At 37.4% G+C, this 20526-nt stretch overlaps 1 protein-coding gene across 1 annotated transcript in view; it reads left to right on the top strand.

The window, feature by feature from the left end:
* Nucleotides 1-20526, top strand: part of LOC132699748 (uncharacterized) — a 364826-nt gene that overhangs the window by 23119 nt on the left and 321181 nt on the right. The window contains exon 3 of the mRNA XM_060666621.1: nt 7024-7069. Within this exon, the coding sequence (XP_060522604.1) occupies nt 7024-7069 (46 nt within the window). The remainder of the gene's footprint in view (nt 1-7023; nt 7070-20526) is intronic.

Raw genomic sequence — 20526 nt, 5'->3', positions numbered from 1 at the left:
TTATTTTTATATGAACAAACATGTCATTTTGACCAATTAATTTGGTTAGTTTAAAACCTTGAAAACCTTCACAAAACTCAACAACTTGTTTGCTAAACATTTCAGGACCATCTTATTTACAGGCCCCTGCTCTCCAATTTTTAAAGCCTTAAATAGCCAAGCTGATTGTTGGATTTATAATGATGTAATATTACTCACTTATTCCTATGTTTATAATGTGGCCCAGCTTAAGCCAGGTTCCTCTCCTACAAGGTTCTGTTATCGTAATCAGATAGTTTGAGAGATAATCTCGAAACTGCTGTTATCCTGAAGCCGTGGAGACTTTAAGTTTGGACAACAGGTAGAGAATGAACGGCTCAATCAAAGAGAAAATGAGAAAATCAAAGCAAGAGTAGAGAGTTAAAGATGGTTCCGGACCATTAGAACCCCCCACCTAACATATCCATAGCACCATATTGTAACCTTTATTATTTATTAGTGCTTAATTATTCCTCTTTTTATTAAGTACTTCAGTTAAGCCAAGTTCCTTTGCTACGGGTTTCCTGATTTCACCCTAGAGTAGTAGAAACTTTGGTATTCACGTAGAGACTTTATTTTTAGAAATTTTCTTAATTTTCTCTCTTTTGGTAATACAGCGACGAGGGTTCATTTCAATGGTCAGAACTTTACAAATTATTAGGTAACAAGCAACCAAACATTTCAGAATCATCTTATTTGCCTCAAACTACTGTGAAACACCATTTGTACTAACCGCCTACTTCCTAACCTTTCAAAGCCCTTTGGCGAGCAAAATTTTACTTTTCCAAACATTGCCTTAATAAAAGTTTGACTGGTGCTAGAAAGAGTATTCAATGCATATTTGGCATTATTAGTGCTAAATGGTGATTGCTTTTAAATCGGATTGAATGTGATATTGTCGCTGCAGACAATATAGTTAAACGCATTTGCGTGAAATCCAATTTTTTCAATAACATTTTCATTACTCTTCTTATGCCATATGAATGTTTTTTGAACAGCATAGGGTTTAGCGTCTTCTGGCTTGAACCCATTTCAGAGAGTATGTTTGCAAAAGTTTTTTTTTAAGATAAAAATGTAAGCGGGAGGCGCGAGAGATAAAAACGAGTGGCGCGTGGTAGACGGACGGGGGCGGGGACGGCGGGGCGTAAGAAAGTTACGTCTTCGATACGAATTTAGATTGCTTCCTGCATATTTATATGCAAATCTGTGCGCGGGATTGCCTCCGTATATGGATGAAACGTGTCACCCGAATGGAACGTACAAAACGGCTCTTGGGATTGCTCTGACGCTCCATCTGATCGGCTGGGACTGTAATTACGCTACCAAGAAGTACAAAATTAAAACCTACCACCCATCGTACGCAGTGTTTTATTAATTGCAGGAGACTTTAGTGTGAAAGGGATTTATAATTATCTATATATAATCAACCCATCAAGAATCATGTTGTCTTCATTCTTGATGAAGTCAGAATTATTTTGTCATTTTCAAGGTACAAAATCTGTACGCCAATGCATCCGTAGCGATTACTGGCTTCAAGAAGATTCGACATTGTCGGAATCAACCGCACTACCATCTAGAAGATCTAATGCGGAACTGCTATTGAAAGAGATTGATTGAAGATTTCATACTAAGTAGGGCAGAGTCGAGCCAAAACCAAACAACTACAAAACGTCGAGAGAACAAAATACAATGTCAAGACCAATTTCCGTTGTGGCCAAACTGTAAGAAAGTTAACAACGAAAACAGAGAAAATTATAGACGACATAAACTATATGTGGATGTAAGAATAGCAGAACATTAGAAATATACGTGGAGAAACAAATAGATCTGGTTTTGCACATTTAGACAGAACATCATCAGAATTCTACAAAAGGACTGACTGGAAGAAGAGAAAGTTCATAGAAGCGGTCTTCATCCAGCGCAACATTCAAGTGTAGAAGTGGCTGTGGCCCCACCCATCAACGTAGCACTTAGTTTTCACTTCATAACGGCTGGTGGTATTTTCTAGCTGAAATGTCGAAATCCTCATCTACCTTTAGAAAAACAGGGATGCTTCCACTTATTCCTTTTCGTATTATGTGTTTCAGCTCTTTTTCTACATCGTTCATCTCATTAGACCTCTGTTGTCACACCTTGCCTTCATACTCTGTCATCTTTTAATTCTGGATACTTCAATCGTGTCCTCAGAAATCGCGTGCCAGTTACAAACGGGAAACGATGAAAATTCATGAACAAAGCGTTCTATAATGGAGCTGGCGCAGTCACCTCCTTAATGATTTATTCACAGCGGAAAGGGGCTTAATTAAAAGAAACCGTTTGTGCGGGAATGTTTAACGACTTCGAGGTTATATCCGTTTGTATCCTCGCCCTCACCTCCCCGAAAGATGTCGTGGGGCCTATGTTCGATATCGATCTGCCCCTTAACAAAAAGACTCGATCGTTTTGTGCGTACGAGATCTGGAGATGAGTACGCGTAATCACATGAACCGAAACTAACAAGGCGCTACGAATTCCGTGAATATTTCCCCCGTCGGAAAATTGTTTAGTAAAGCGCCGCGGTTCCCATCAACTCCCCATTGATGGTCAGTAAAGCCCTGTAATCAAAAGGTCCGCGGGATCTCTGGCCCCGGAGAAGTTGGTGCCTTTCATCGCGATCCTCGAAAGTCCGGTGCCTCGCAAAGTTTCCGGGCCAGTTTCGCCGCGAAGGGAGACGAAAATTTGGGGATTTGATTTTAAATTCGTATGGAGTAGGAAGCTGCTCCGAAGAGGATAAAGAAGTGGTAATGCTATTCTTGACATTGTTATTGTTAAATGTTTTTTATTTATCGTTCCCGCTTACCTTTTGTATTAACTCGACAGGTAATAAAATATGATTTGATTTATATAAATAATACGGTAGAACTATCGTCCTCCAGGACCAACGTCCAATTTTCTGAACGAGTGACATTTGAATTAGGCACGTTGAGCTCAGCCATAATGCTTTCTGAAAAAGACATTAAATTACGATATTTGTTTGCTTTCTTAATTTAACATCGTCAATTTGATATCGTCGCTTATAAATTTTTCATTATCTCTTACGACAACCGTCTTCCAATTTGGGGATTTTTAATATTTCATCTCTTTCGTCGAGGCTGTAACTTGCAAAGGCCTTCGGATTCCTGCAAAATCCGGCAAAATCCGGAGAAACCGCCCGAGCCGGGATCTTTATATCATATATAAAGCGCAAATCAAAGCCAAGGGTCTACCGCACCCCTTGCGCGTTGCCGGACGACCCCCCCCCCACGCAAACCCGCGCCACTCCCAAAACTATCCAGTTACCCCGTGATCCGTTTTTTCTTTATTATAAAATTATCGGATCTTCTGTACTCGAACCCATCGATAGAAGATTTTACTACGGACGTAGCCGCTGTTCTGAGGCTCTAAAGTCTTCCATAACAGCGGATCTCGTCAGGTTTATGGGGTATATTTCGAGTAATACTTAAATTCCCGCTGGCGTTTTAAGTTTGACTGCCCCTTACGTTGTCGGTTTGTTAGGGTTAACTGTGTAGATTATGGTTCTTGAAGGAATCCCTTAAGGATCCCACTTTGATCCCCTCTTTCGTTCACTTATACTCGCGGTGCTCTAAGTTTTGCATGCTTTGCTGTTGATGTTAAAATACGGCTGGTTTCATAAAAAACCGATACTGACTACTGACGTACTATTTTTATTGTATTTTTTTTTTTACTGTATATATTTGATTTGGGTACTGTGCCGCAGTTTTGCCAATCTCAGTCATATGTTGACGATACCCGGCTTGTTGATTTCTTTGGCCCGTTCCATAATGATGAGCTCAAAGCAGATATCAATGTCGATCTGCAGCAGATTTTTACTTATAGTGGGCGGCGTGCTTTAAGGTTTAATGAGCCTAAAACTCTTTGCTTGCAACTCTGGAATGCACTTCCTGAAAAGATACTTGTATCTACCAAGGCCAGTGAGCACATTTCAATTTTAAGAAAGGAACTTATCTTTTACTCAAGACTTCCTAGGCCAGCAACCATGTATTGAACTTTAAACTCTGTGAGTCATATATAATATCTGCATTGTCATATTGCCTCGTATTGTTTTACCCGTGTTGGTCGTCGACGCCTTCAAAAAATACAAAACAACATTTGTAGGTTTGTGTATGGCTTAAGAAAATAGGACCAAAAATAGAGAATTTTTTGAGTACTTATACGCTGTGTTAATATACAAAATCATATAGTCTTCTAGTCCTCCCTATTTAACAGATAAGCCAGTTTTTCGCTGTGAAACCCAAAATGTAAATATTAGGGAGAATACGGTAACTGTGCCTCAACACATATCTGCTCTTCACCAGCTACAGGTTCTTTCGATACAAATTGTATTGTCACAAATTTGTGTTAGGAAAATGTTGAGTAGCTGACTTAGTCGGCAAGACTCAAAAATTCCTCGACATACGAGCAGAGAGCTAAAAGCAAGAATTGTCACCAAGTTAGAAGATGACTGGCAGCTCAGCATTTTAATATAAGCAGAATAACCGGTTTTTCATGAATTAAAGATGGGGACAAGAAAAGACGTTTAAAAAGAAAAGGGGATCGATATATTTAGTGTAAATAGTTGTTTAATAATTACTTTAGATTCATTCATATCAGAAACAAAGTATAATTGATCCACTTTCTTTGGCGATCTAAACAATTGGTGGGTTTGGTGTCACGAAAAACAAAACACTGGTTACTTTCTACTCCATTGATTGAACTCATTCATTGCAGTAAACATTAACTGATGATATTTAATGCGAATTTGAAGTACATTTTCATAATGTTTAATTAGATCGTTTAGTAATATATCTGACTCTCGCAGTTTTTTCTTGAATTCCAAGATTATTGCTTAGATCTGGATTCCTCTCGGTTAGGTTGTTGATGAGCCGAACTTGCTGACGTTTCGCCAATCATCCTGCTGGTTTCTTCAGAGTTTAACTAAAACTGACACGGATTTTACTCTGTACCCGCTTAACTAGAATTAATTAGAATTAATTGAGGAAGGTGAGGGAGGTGAGGTAATGAAAGATAAAGACCTGAGTCGCGGTTAAGATTGTTTCGTTACTTACAGATTTCTATAGATTTTCTGATAACCAATAACCCACCCCTACTCTCCGGTTAGCTTAATTTAATTTTATTGTCGTTGAGTTAGGGCATAAATTTGCACACACCTAGACATCCGTTACGACCTGCTCGCTGAGTGTTGATTATATACATTTTTCTTTTTTTTTAAATGTTTTAATTTTCTAATTTAAATTTTCAAAAAAAACGTGACAATATCTATTTAAATTATTATTGCGATTAAAGACTTTATGACACATCTTCTTTAAGTTAGAAGATTTGGAAACACTGGACATGAAATAAGCACGTTAAGTAACTGAGCGGCAAATGCATTTATAAATAAATAAATAAAAGTAAAAAAAAAATGGTTCTTTTGTAATTTATTTGAGAATAGGTCCCTGCCGAATCGATCCGAAGATTAAACGGACAATTTTATTTGTCTCGAAGCCCGCAACTTTGTTTTCGAGAAACTCCATCGTCGCCGTCGCACCTGCGTCGCTATCTAGACTACGCAATCTCTTAAAGGGCTACAGAAACTTTCGCGCGAAACTGTGTCTTATCTGCCTAGCCCCTCCCGCGCCCCTGGCATAACTCCTGAACCTTTTCATACGAGGAACGCGGGGGTCCCTTCTTAAAAGCCATAAATCTGCTTTTTGCTCCGGACCAAGTTCCGGAAATTCGCCCCCCCCACCCCTTTAAGGGAATGGTAATGCACGATGTCCGGTTTTTTGACGCTCCGATTTACAAGCGTCGCTAGGGCCGCAGTGGCTTTGCTTAGTGCTCCGTAAGTATCTTTGTTCAACTTGCAAAAGTCATTAACGAATCCATGTACGTCGCATTTCGTCTTACTGACATTAATAAACCACATTTGAATTTGTTTCATTTACCAAAAAAAAGGCTTAAATTAACAAAGTATAAGTGTAACATATAAATTGGTTACGGCATTCGCTGCCAAATATTTTTACTGACGGATTATATCGTTAAAAGCATTACAGTAGATCCACAGGATATTCTGGTTAGTTTTACTTAAGTCACATGGAACATACTTTTCTTATAACGGTCACATTTTTGAACAAACGTCGGGAACAGCTCCATTATCACCATTCATCGCGTTCCAAGTAGATTTTCTCACCGAATTGTCCTTTTACTAAAAGTCAGTATTCTGTTTTTGTCACCAACCTTAATATTTTGACAACTTAGGAAGTCATTAAGTTGTCATTAATGTTTTTTTTTTACTTTTGCAATTATTTGACACAAACACCAACATACTTATAGATTTCTTACATATATATAATAGATAATAGCCGAACGGAACGCAACGAAGTGATACGAGCAGTTTTGAATATGGTGCGTAGGCTAATCGGAACCGAAGATTGATACTGTGTACGCGGACCCCGAAGATTTTCCGCGAAAACCCGAAACACACCCGAACGTTCACGAAAATTGAAAATTTCCCGCCAAAAATGACTTAAAACCGGCACTAGTGTAAAAGTATAACAGTAAAAAGATTTTTTTACGTAAAGGAAATATTCCGCAGTAAATATTATATTATTATTATAATGTTGGTTTTATTTTCTCTTCGATTATTCAAGAAGTTTCCGATCGCATGGAGGCCGTCCCATAAATACGTCAACCGAAATTGTTTCCGCGACTTAAGAAAACGCCCCCCACCCCCTGCTTAAACATTTACGACGCTGTCAGTTTGTTTACGTCCACTCAAAGCGGCCACGCGTGAATTTTTCAAATCCAAATGGCCTTATCGTGACTTTACACGTTGTAAAACCAGCGGCGGCACCCAATCCGCCCCCCCCGCCCCCTAAGTGACTAACGACCCTAGTTTTAGTGTTTCGTCTCCCCCCTATTTAATTCACAAGAAGAGCTAATCCCGTGTTTATTTGTTTGTTGCAGTGGAAGCAGCGCTGGGGCGTCATCACCAAACTGTCACCGGCTGCAGGTGAGTCGGAGTGGGTTGAGTTATGGCCTCCGGGCCCGCGAGGGGTGGGGGATATTTGTTTGAGGTCAGGCCGGCAGGCAGACACTTAAAGTGAATTAGTATCCGGGCATTTTGGACGTGTTATCTAGTCGTTTCCGTCGGCTAAATAAATAACTCGAAACAATAATATGAGGGGGCTCCAAAAAGTTCGCGAACAAAGTACGGGTGTTTTAAAAGGGGAAAATAAAGAAAGACCGCCAAATATATGTTTTAATTAAATTGGTTATTTTTTTATTCAGGACTTCTTAGCAACAAATCAGAACATCTGATATAAGTGAGTTTAGGGGACATTACATTAGATAAATACAATCTATCCTTTTCGGGGAATTAAGAATTTGATAGGTCCTATACGAAAAATGACATAGATAGGAGGTATCCACTGATACCACTTGCAAATAAGTTTGAAGAGATAACCTATTTCTGTCTTCATTCTCAGAAATTCTGAGTTAGGGCAGAAGTTCTGACTTATTCTTTAAAAATTTTACACTTAATCCTAATGGAACTGGAAGTAAACACTGAATGCAAATTCTTCCAAGAAGAGGAGGAAACACCATCTGCTATGCCCAAGCAAACCAAAGGGAGCGAGCTACACCAAGGAGCCACTATCAGTGTCGTGGAGTCTGGTTAAAAAGATGAACCTGGATAACGCTCTATAGCCATGGAGAGAGTCGCAGTAGATCTTCCGGGTCTCTGTGGTGAACGGGCGGATTGCGAGATGGCAGAAGAACTTAAGTGAGTAGTATCACTGCACATCAACGCAATTATTTGGAGCATAAGTCCTGCAGAGATACAAACAAAAACACTGAATGCAGATTCTGCCGATCTGCCGAGAAGATGACGCAACAGCGTCAGTGTAAAAGTCTATTGAGAGTGCGTTTCGATCTGCTGGGTGTATCCAAACGAGACTCAATGAGCCACTATAAGCTCTATAGCTGTGAACAGAACAATAAATCCTCTAGGTCGTAGTGACGTCTCTCACAATCTGAATCTGAATCTGGGTCAAGTTGTTGCATGCTAAGGCAGAAGAAATATCTGGGGAAGAGGCACTTGATGGCTAAAGAACTTAAGGGAGTAGTATCAATGGATATCAATGGAATTATCAGCAGCCACATCAAAAGCAAGAACCGCACTGATGATGGAAAACCTCGGAAGATGAGACGGCCTACAAAGAAGAAGAAGATAGTGAAATTTTTATACCATTTTTCGCTGTACCGCAGCTTCGCCATATTCGGTACCGACTTTTTCGAACATCTCGTATAAACCAAAGCAAAACTGCATCGTCGTCGTCGTCCCGCAGGATCGGGGCAATTCCTCTAAGGATACCGGTTAGGCGGGATTCCGAGGCAATCTAAGCAGATGCGAAAAGTTTCCGCGGAACATGGCGGACCCCCCGACACGGAAAAGTTGTAAAAGTCGATAATACGGATGTCGAACGCGTGATTCACATGTTAATGGGCCGTCCCCGGACAAGTTAAATTTCCTCCCCCGGCCGGGACGGGATTTCATGTTTACCAATAACTCAGACTATACGTGATGGGGACGAATAGCGGTTCCCAATGCGGGTGTGCGGGAATTTAGATAAATTAAGGCACAAAAAACGTTTTATTTTTAATTGAAACCCGCGGGGGGACGGGTGTAGAAACGGAAACGGAAAGTGCGGGGAGGGATTGGCGATGCGAGAATTTTTTCGCATGAACGCCGCTACTCAAATATTAAGCCGGGACGACGCAATTTGCACCCTCCTACGGGTGGTTTTGTTCTTATAAACTGCGCGTAGTCACGAACAATGGGGTTGCAAAGGGGTAACGGAAAATAAATGAAAAAGGAAATCGTGTTGTCGGTAAACAGACGTTCGCACCGCCCAGCACAATCGGACCCCTACGAAAATTTTTGATATTCTGGTAATAATAATAGATAATAGTAATATTAGTGTCAATAAAAAAAGTAATAATAAATAAACTTGCACAAAGCTGCATCGCTTTGCACATCCAGTTTTACAATTGCAGAGATACAATAAAGCCAAATCCATCTCTGCAGTGTGTTTAATGTAGTACTGGAAAGACTTCTTAACACTTAATTTTATCATGTGGTGTCGCAAAAATACATTTTCGGACATATACAATCTCCTAAACCGAACATTTACACAAATTTTTAAAAGCAGCTATAGGCGATGTTAAGAACTATGGGCCTGCAAGCAAGTTGTGCAACATGTTTTTTTTTCAGGAAGGCCTCCCGAAAAGAGAAAAGGAAGAGTGACAGTCGATGGATATAAATCGGAGTTTTTTGACATCACGTCCGGTGTACCACAGGGTAGTCATCTTGGCCCTTTGTTTTTTATAATATACATTAATTCAATACAAAAATGTTTCAAACACTGTAAAATACTACTCTTCGCTGACGACTTGACAATATACACCAAGATCGAAACCTCCGATGACTGTCTAAATCTCCAAGAAGACCTTCCGCGCTTGGAACAATACCGTCAAAATAATCATCTTTTCCTGAATCCCGCCAAATGTTGTAGCATATCCTTCATCAAAAATGTAAAAAAATATTAATAACACCAACTTAGAGCGCGTGGTGAAGATTAGAGGTCTGGGGGTATATTGGCATATGGATAAAAAGAAACTCAATAGAATATTAAATACCCCAAATCCCTTCTTGCACTGTACTATGCATTTGTTCATAGTAAACTATCGTTCGCTTCAGTCATTTGGAATCCTAATTCTCGTACGTGTCCGCACTTAAACAGTTTAAGTGCGGACACGTACGAGTGACATGGACGCGCAGCCTCTGAAGATGCCAAGTGATATTTTTGCGAAACGTCAGGCGAATGATCCTACTCCAGGGTCAAACAACGAATGGATGAACACCACACACATATATATATATATATATATATATATATATATATATATATATATATATATATATATATATATATATATATATATATATATATATATATATATATATATATATATATATATATATATATATAATATATATATGATGCTGCAATACATCATGGAGGGCAAAATCAAGTGATAGCGTAGTTAACATAGAAGGCAAACATACTGGCTTAAGAATTTGAGGGAATGGCTTGGAATGTCCTATTCAGAGAGTAGCTGTCAACAAAGCCAGGATAGACGACCTCCGCTAGGAGATGGAACCAGAATAAGCAGAAAACTAAAACGCCCCTTTAGATCCTATTTACAAAACTTTTGGATTCCTCTCCTCTCAGTTTTAGTAAAGCTCCGAATGAAGGCAACATGATGATTGTTAAAAGTTTGGCAGAAGAAATCCAGACGATTTGTGAATAGTATTTCATTAGCTTGTGGAAGTTTCTTATAAAAAAAAAACGTCATTTAGATGTTTCGGTCGCAGAACCTGCGACCGTTTTGGCAAATTTAATAAATACCTCCGTTAAAGATTTATGAGCCCCCGCATACGAGACAATCTTTTGTGTATATTCGGCGCAACCGCGTCATGTATTTTTCATAAGATTTATCGGGTTTCAGGAGCACGCTTTTACATTCCGCCGATTTTTCCGGCCAATAGGCGACTTTTACCATGATTTTCTAACCGCCATTTTTTATTTTAATATTTAACGCTTTATCGACGGGCCCGCGAATAACATACAAAATCGCTTGTTTTTATTAAAAAGAAAAAGGGCACAACATTTTTCGGGTAAACAAACGACGAGGAAAAAACGGCGAGATGTAATCGCGGTCCGATTTCTTCCGGTTAGACGCGTTAAGGGCGTTCCGGTTCATTTATCCGGGACCACGGCCAATTAAAGAAAATTCGTCCGGATTAATTCAGTTTAGCAGAACGTCTAGAGCCTTATTTAAGGTTCCTTTCGAGATAATTCCGTTTTACGAAGCTTCGTGGCCAGAAGTGGCGTCGGTATTAACGAGATGATCTCTATTTTGACCGAATATTGCTTCAAAATTCAAAAATTTGAATTGATGTGGACATAATTTTTTATAAATTTCTATATAATATTTTTTAAGGGGTCGTTTTGCAGCTAACAACTGAAATGTAGTTCTCTACGATCGTCCATTTTTACCCAATGAATATCTGCATAAATATGTGAAATTTGATCCGCAGTCCAAAGGCAAAGCAAGGCATGAGTTCTGAGTTTTAAACTCTTTGTGTTGGCATTCTACTCTCATAAATTCCTTCCCAAACTCTTGAATAATATATGTCTGCAATTTTTGGTGGGTTATAGATGATGATTAAAAAAAACAAAAAGTTCGGAAAATTTAAATAAACGTGTCTGACATAGCATCATTATTGAGGAATCAATCAACAATTAAAAAATATCATCAAAATTAAACGAGGTTCATAACTCAAGGTTAAGGTTAGGTCTGATTTTCCATTCATAAGAATATCTAACAATGGGAAATTTATTATCTGTTTCTAATTGAAATGGTTAGGAAAAACTCGCAGAGATTCTTGACCATGAGGTCAAATAACCAACGAATAGTTCCCATAACTTTGATTTTAGATGGAAGGTGATCATTGCTTTCTTTCCAACGGCTTCCATAAACATATTCGCGATGACTGGTGATAATGGAGAACCCATAGCTGTTCATGAGAAGGTTTGGTTCCAGATTCTTGGATTTTAAAATATCTGAAATAATATTCGGGGTGTCAAGAATATGGAATTTACTAAAGAGGGATTCTGATGAATTGGCTGATTTGTCAATCTTAGACTTTCTCACAGATTCTGATAGACAGGATTAACAGATTTAAGGCTTCGTTGCGTAGATGACGTAGGATCTTTTTTAAGTTGACTATAGGATCCGTCTGTTGACATTAGATTAGATTAGATTTTCAAAATATTGAATGTGATTCTGGGTAGTAGGAATCCAAAATATTTGTAAATAGCATTAGCAGAAACCTGTGCACGTTTCTTTGAAAATTGATGTGTTGATGTGATGTAACTTTCATGAAATAAGCAAGGTTAAGTGACTGACGGACAAATGTCGGTGATTACTACCCATGATTTCACTTATAAATAAATAAATAAAAGTTTCTTTGGTAATTTGTTTGAAAATAGGTGCTTACCTGTACTTTGGGCCGGATTGATCCGAGGATTAAACGGATAATTTTATTAAGTTGACGATAGGGTCCGTCTGTAAGGAATATCTTGAATTTTTTCCTGATTTTCACTTATATGTGTTTTAAGAATTACATTGTCGAGATTAGATTTTACAGATTTTAGAGCTTTGCAATAATAGATTCAGGAGGTTTGGATTTTTTAAATGAAGAACCAGCTATAGTTCAATCCCCTGCCTCCCCCGTTCGACGGGCACCGAAATCGACGAAACTCTTTGATAAATTATTCGGCAAGAGGCGGCAAAGTGGTCCCCTGAAATGGGAGTTTGCCGGGACTTTGGCGGCGAAGCTGCCTTTTTTCTTATCTAGTTACGGGGTTAAATATTAGAAAGGGGGATCTAAAGTGCGTGTCTAAGAAAATGGACGCCATAAATCACGAGCCGCCCGGAGGACGATGGTTAATTTATTTTTAATTTGACCTCAGGAACTCGGGTCGATTACTCCAAGTCCACGTTGACTGTTTTACTGGAAAGAGTTCCGTTAAACCGCTGCTTTAGCGGTACATCTTTATATATATATATATATATATATATATATATATATATATATATATATATATATATATATATATATATATATATATATATATATATATAATCAAAAGACCGGAAATACTTAGCAGGATATTAATTCTTTTACGAGTCGGTAGGAGGCGTTCCATATCTAAAGCAGCTATTTTTTGATTTTGCCAGAAATTTAAAATATAATGATATAAACATTTTTAGCTAGGATGAAGAGGCGCACAAAAAGAGCAAGTAGCGCAAACGGTATATCAATATCGTTTTTCCCCTCTGAGATATAAATGAAAATTAATTTAAAAATATTTTTTTTACGTAAGTATAATAAAAGCATTATTAGAGATAACCAAGAGATGACATATTATGACGGGATGATAATTGATAGCTTCGATACTACTTTTATTTTATTTTAGGTATATAACATAATTGAGAGAAAATTAGGTTAAAAAGGATTATTCAGAAATACGTCAATAAATTGATGTTTGGGGTGGGTTCCATAATAATTGAAGTCCTCTCTGGTTAATGATTTCTGAGGCCATAACCTGTATAAACTTATTTTAATTCAAACAAAACCTAACACTAAACAAAATCTAACAATAAAGAAAGCCTAACACTAAATAAAATGCTAACACTAGACAAAACCCAACTACACATATAAGAAAATCATTAATGGCGCACCAAGTGTTCAAACTACTGGCGTCCATGATTCTCAATGCAAAGCTGCAGCCCTCTCTGTGTAGAAAGAGCAGCAGTTTCTACTTCAGTCATCCAAATTCCGTGAATGGCACTCCTTATTATTAAAAACGCAAAGGACAGAAAATTATTAAAAACGCAAAGTACAGATGAAGTTATTAAAAACGCAAAGGACAGAGGAAATTATTAAAAAAGCAAAAGACAGAGGAAATTATTAAAAACGCAAAAGACAGATGAAATTATTAAAAACGCAAAAGACAGAGGAAATTATTAAAAACGCAAAAGACAAAGGAAATTATTAAAAACGCAAAAGGCAGAGGAAATTATTAACAACACAAAAAGCAAAGTAAATTATTAAAAACGCAAAGGACAAAGGAAATTATTAAAAATGCAAAAGACAGAGGGAATTATTAAAAACGCAAAAGGCAGAGGAAATTATTAAAAACGAAAAATAAAGAGGAAATGATTAAAACCGCAAAATAAAGAGGAAATTATTAACAAAAGACGGAGGAAGTTATTAACAACTCAAAAGACAGAGGAAATTAATAAAAACGAAAAATAAAGAGGAAATTATTAAAAACGCAAAATAAAGAGGAAATTATTAACAACGCAAAGGACAGAGGAAATTATTAAAAACGCAAAAGACATTATTCCAGCACTTTTCTGAGAGACATCACAAAAACGCATCAGGTAAAATTTTCAAGATACAATTTACATATAATTTGGAAAGTATAGTTTAGAACACTGAACCTTGAAGGACACCCATCTCTATGCTTTGACTCGCTGAATTTACACTTTCCATTCTCTTGCCGTTATAAAACTTAAGGGATACAAATTGAGAACGATCTTCTGAAAAACTACTGATCCAGTCTAATGCAGCAAACGCCCGACTTAACTGGCAAAACATTCCAACCGGGCACTTATCGTCCTCGACAAAAGAAAATATCCTACGGAAATACGAACAAGCAGCAGTTGGAGTGCTGCCATCTTTTGTGAAACCATGTCGGTTATCTATAAAAATATGATATTTATCTACAAAATACATTAATGTTTCTAGGAAAGCATACTCAAAAACTTTCGAAAAACTATCTGAAATTTTTAATAAAAACATTGTTATGCCATCGGATCCCAAATTTAAATTAAAATTAATTCATATAAATTTATACAAAAGCTAATACATAAAACCTCTGGTCATTAACATACCTAATAAAACTGGGAGCATCTATAAAATATCTATTAAATGCTGACGGCACAATATTAGACTCATTCTCGATTCTATCACGCAGCTTATTTATTAAATTACAATCCTCAACAATGGACTGACAATCATTCCGAAATCACCTTATAAGGATCGGTGACAGAAAGCTTCTTTAGTTTCAGAAACTAATGTTTTATCTTTCTTCCCGCCCTCTATATATACCCCGTTCAATAGTGGATTGTTCCCTTATGTATTACGAATTTATTCGTCTCTAGTTGAGTCTACCTGGAAGTAAATAAAATTACTGTTACACCTTCCCGTTGAATTTGATTAAAATACCTAAAAGCGGTGGAATTGCGACTCTCAAATTGAAGCCTCATTATTTTTAATCCCCTGTCCGCTGACAAATCGCTTTACGACAATTAAAATATCCCTTCCCGAGGACGAATTCAGTGTCTCACTGTCGTTCCATACGACGGGTCGCGACTGTCACCAGAAAAAATGAATAAGTGAGTGTCACAACCTGATGCGTTATGGAATATTTTATTCTCGTTTTTGTCGGCAGGGTGGGGGATATGTCGGGATAAACGTTTAGTAAGTTCCTCGATGAGCGAAACTACCCCCAACTCGTTACGACTCATCGCACGGAACAAAATGGCGGGACCTGCGAGCATCGCAAAAATTTCGCGCAATTAGGATATTCCTCCCTCGCTGCAGATAACGGTTGAAAGGAAATAATTTAATTTCGGGGGTACGTTTACGACGAACGACTCTCTCTAGAACCCTGAGTGGTCAGCCTTCGGATTAATTGAAGAATATCTCGGGGTGGGTTTTGATTAATCAAGCGTCTTGGGTGGGTTGCAATAAAAGAAGGTATTAAAGCAGTCGATGGAGGGTGGGGGGATTATTAACTACGGATGGGCCTCTTGGGGATACGAGGGGATGCGCTTAATATGCGTCCCTGGGGGCCGTCTGTAGAAATTAACGTTTTGGTAGGCACGGTGGTCTGAAAATAGTATATTATGCAACAAGTGCGGCAAAAAAAAACTACATTAATGATATTTACAAAAATACATATATAGAAAAATCTAGACGTGCTAGAAGATATCGTCCAACGGGAACATATTCAGAGTCTTAAAATCTTAATATTTATGATATGGGTTTTGAAAGAGGATTTCACTGCAGACCAGTGTTTTTAAATTGAAAACATTTAGAAGTACACGGTTTTTACTCAATGACTGTAGATTTTAAGTGAAGTTTGTGTAAACAAGTGTGTAGTATAAAAATTCTTTTAAATATTTTTTTATACCAATCCAAAAAAAAAAAAACAAAGGAGGACGAGATATTCTAATATTTGAAGCTTATCAACTTTAAATCTGTTTTGGAAAAATGATTGAAGAGTGAAAAAATTGTCACGTCTTTGCTACCGAAATAACAGTTTAACGAACGTTCAAAAATCATCCCCCCTCCCGCACTGAATCAGAAAATAACCGCATACGACGCCTTAAGCTGTCACTCATTATTAAAACTGATCCTTTTAATATAAATGCAAATAGGGCGCGAGTAACAAGAAGGGACTCGTAAAACAACGTGACGCCGAGACGGTGCCAAAACTATCGACAATCTATCGACGTCGTCGATAATTAACGCCGTCACGTTAGAAATACGGACAATTGACGTTATAACGTTACAGCTATAGGAGTTCTTATACACGAACTCGTAACTTTTCAAGTAGTTTATCATGGAGGAAATAATTTTTATATCAATAATTTTCTGAAAAAGCAATAAGTGCAGCGATATGATTTGTTTAGGGTCAAATGAGGGCAAACAATTTAGTGATTTCAATATTCTTATATTAAAATATGAAACCGGAGTGTAGCGCCAAATAATAAAATAATATTATTGACCTCGTTTTGTTGATACAATTATGGCAAGTCATAAATACAATATGTAGAAAAATATGTCTATAAAAACAAGACAATAAATAAATTCCATAAAGAGTGCATAAATTATATAAAACAGTGTATAATACATAAAAACAGGACAGTGTATAAAACAAAGAATAAGACGTTTATATAAATAAATAAAAGGAAGGAACATCGACAAAATTATGGAAAGTCATTGTATTTGACTTTAATCACAGCGAGTAAAAGCAGCGCCTTTTCAGAAAGCTTAAGATTTTTTTTTTAAATTTTCTATTCACGTTAGCTGGCAGTTTATTGTACAAGTTTAAGTTTAGTGATTTTTTTTTCATTTTTGGTATATTTGAATCTTGAAGCACAAAGTAGCTTGTTATTTCTAGTTAAGTAGTCATGATAAGAGAAGTTCCGACTGAAGCTCTCTATGGTTTGGTGTATATATAATATATAATATATATATACAGACAAGGAAGAGGCATAATTTCCAACTTCTTAAAAATTGGTAGACAGTGCTGCAGATAACCTGCAGCGGCAATCAAACGAACAACGTTCTTTTGGAGTTTAAATGCCTGGTCTGTTGTGACGAAATTACCCCAGAGAACTATGCCGTAAGTTAGACAGTAACCAGTCCTTTAAGTTTATGAATTATAAAAATATTAGGGGCATGTTTTTTACACGTATTATAATAACTTTTATTTTTTAAGTATCTTTACGAAAACAGGATTCAGGTTGGTGCTATTGGCAGGCCATTTGATGGTTCCTTGCCTACCTATCCAAAGTCTATATTTATTATGGCACATTTTCTAACAACTGTTCTATTTATGTTGCAAGGAAATTTAAATATCGTTGGCCAATCAAGGATCCTTCGGATATATTTTGTCCGACCGCCATATTGTTCAACATACCCCACCATACATTAACTGACGTCCGTCCTTGGATTTTCACTTCCTGCTTTTTTTGTGGATTATTGGTGGACCAAAAATATTTATTCTTCCTATTAAATACACCTGCTGTCGTGAACGAAGCCTCATCCGTAATAGTATATTATGCAACAAGTGCGGTAAGCGACATTTTACTCAAGAGTTTATTTGTCACGAGCGGAGCGAGTGAGTAATAAATGAGTATGCAACACGCTTGGTAAACTTTTTATCTCACTCGTTTATCAAGCACTCGCTCCGCTCATGCCAATTAAACTCGTGAGTCAAATGCCGTTTACCGCACTTGTTGTATAAGATACTGTGCGGCAAACAGCATTTGACTCACTAGTTTATTTGACACGAGCGGAGAGCAGCGGAGCTACTGTTTAATAAACGAGTGACTTAAAAAGTTTACGCAACGTGTTGCATACTATACTTTTTCTACGACCATTAGTTTTTGGGTACATTTTCGCAAAACAACGCGAAGATATTCACTGACAGGACCGTCAGAATTGAGAAACGTCAAAATTCAAAGCGTGGGAAATGTGCGGTAAAATTCCGGAAATGCTCGAAGTGGCTCGAATCTGTGGGAAACGAAACTGACGTGTGGGGCACGTTGGATCGGTGTGTAATTAGGTATTTTACAGAAGGGAGAAGAAAAACATTGTTTTATTTAGAAAATTTCCATCTTCTGTAGATCTTCTATATATTTCAGTGCAACATTGAAGCCTCTGCCTTTCATGCTCATCGGTTAAGTTTTGCACTGGAAGGAACTCATGATGTTTTACCTTGAATTTTATTATAGGACTTTCCCGATAATTTTTTAACGTCAGGTATAGAATATTCAGGATTTTCGAAAAAATATAAAATATAAAATTTACCAAAGTAGATGATGATGTCAGGTATCGTAATAGTATAATCACTTAATTTGAAAGTAAAGTAATGTCTTCATCAAAATGTCTTTCTATTGTCCTGGTCTTCCGTATGACAATAATTCGGTCCTCAAATTGTATAATTACATTCTTAATTGTATTCATTGAAGCAACCCTTCTACTGGGATATATTTGTCGATATTCTCTTTTAACTCTTGTAACATTATGTCCGTTTCGATAATATAATTTTTTCTACTCCCGTCTGTGAAATACCTAATTACTCACCGATCTAGCGTGCGGGAAGCGTCGCTTTACCACGTCATTTTCGTTTCCGAGCCATTTCGGATATTTCCGGGATATTAGCGCACGGGTTTGGGAGCGATCGGATGATTTTTGACGGTCATGTCAGTGAATGTATGTATTGCGAAAATGTCGTAGAAGTATAGTCACTCATTTTAAGTCACTCGTTTATTAAACACTCGCTCCGCTCGTGTCAAATAAGTTGCTGCTTACCGCACTTGTTGTATAATATACTATTGTTATTTGTATAACCCATTTGAAATATCTTTAGTTTTGATTAGTTGTCAAAAGTAGCACAATGTTAAAACAATTGCAAACATAGATAATATGGTTGCTATCAAGGCAGGCTTGAACATTTTTAAACAATATCTCAAAAACGGCTAAATGAAATGTCAATAAACTATATGTTGGTGAAATCAGCGGAAAAAGATTACGATTACGGAAACTGTGACATTTGCATAAGACAATGGAGCAAAAAACCTTCAAACTTTTGTAGGTGGGTGTCAAATAACCCCGTAGTCACTCAATTTATATATTTAATTAGCATCGTCGATGCGGTAAACCGCAGCTAATTGTTTTACTTCAGTCACTTATCGGTCCCGTCCGTCGAGAGACGAACCCGCTGCCGTTATAAAAGCCCGCAAAAAGGGCTTTTAAATCCAGATGAGGGACGAAACAAGAAAAATTACTTTAACGGATATGCGGGCTCTCGCCTGTATAAACTCAGATCGGGTATTAATCAATTCGAGTGACGCGCAATCGATATTTCATTGAAAGGAGGGGCGTATGGGCTTTTGTTTTTCGAGAAACTCGACAAATACGGAAAATCTTGAACGTTGGAGGTGGGGGGTTAAAAAAATAAAAGTGCCCCACATCTCGAGCCACCCATCCGAAGTGTCGGACGCGCTGGAAACTTCAATCCCTGCCGGAATTGTACTCGCAAAAAATTATTACCGGAGCAACCCCCAGCGGGAACGGAGATTTTGTCATCATAAATATTTATAGTTTTGGTGGGTGGGACGAGGGGATGGCAAGTCGGGGTGGGGGGGAAGACTCGTTTGAGTACGCGTCCAGGCCAAGAACGACGCCCTATGCGCGTTAGATCGGAAAATTCATAATAATAATAATTTTCTCATTCCTTAAATAGAAAACACGACATTCCTATGTCACTGGATAATAATTTTAATTTTAAAAAAGCTAACATTCTGCCATGTACGATGGGATGTTTTTAAACTTGGACTGGCCATTTTTTTCCCATGATTCGGATGTTGGGTCCGTCCGCTCCTTGTTTTAATAGAAATTTAAATATAATATACAATATATCTCGAAAGGTTCGGAAGTACGGATAGTCCATCGGAATTGCAAAATTTTAAATGCCTTACGTCGAAGATAGAATTTGAAGTTAGGGACTCCTGTCAAAGTTATCTACTAAAAATTGAGTGAGACATTAAAGAAGATCCTAAAAAATTTTGGTAATTAATAAAAAGCTTTTGCACTAGCTATTCTACAGTCATTCTCTAACAACAATCAACAATTTGAATGGTATTGGTAATTTATACCAATCGGAAAATATGAACATAAGGATGTTCTCCAAATATAAGGTGGAATATACTAATAAAGTACGTAAACCTAAATTTATTTAATTCCAGCATTCTTTGACATGACCGTCGTTTTTTTCTGGCTAAACCGCTTGTAATACTTTTGAATCTGTGCCACACAAAAAACTGTAGTTCGTATGGGGCTATTTTCTTTATCTGGAATTTCTGTAAAGTTTTGTAATCTCTTCTACAGAACAAAATATTTCATGTTGTTAAAAACCAAAACCTGAGGCATTCTTCAAGGCTCAATATCACGGTGATTATTATTCAACATTT

This window comes from Cylas formicarius, unplaced genomic scaffold, assembly GCF_029955315.1.
Source record: "Cylas formicarius isolate icCylForm1 unplaced genomic scaffold, icCylForm1.1 PGA_scaffold_3__17_contigs__length_32017465, whole genome shotgun sequence".
In the NCBI taxonomy this organism is placed as follows: domain Eukaryota; kingdom Metazoa; phylum Arthropoda; class Insecta; order Coleoptera; family Brentidae; genus Cylas; species Cylas formicarius.
The sequence above is the reverse complement of the archived record's forward strand: the minus strand, read 5'-3'. Positions and strand labels throughout refer to the sequence as shown.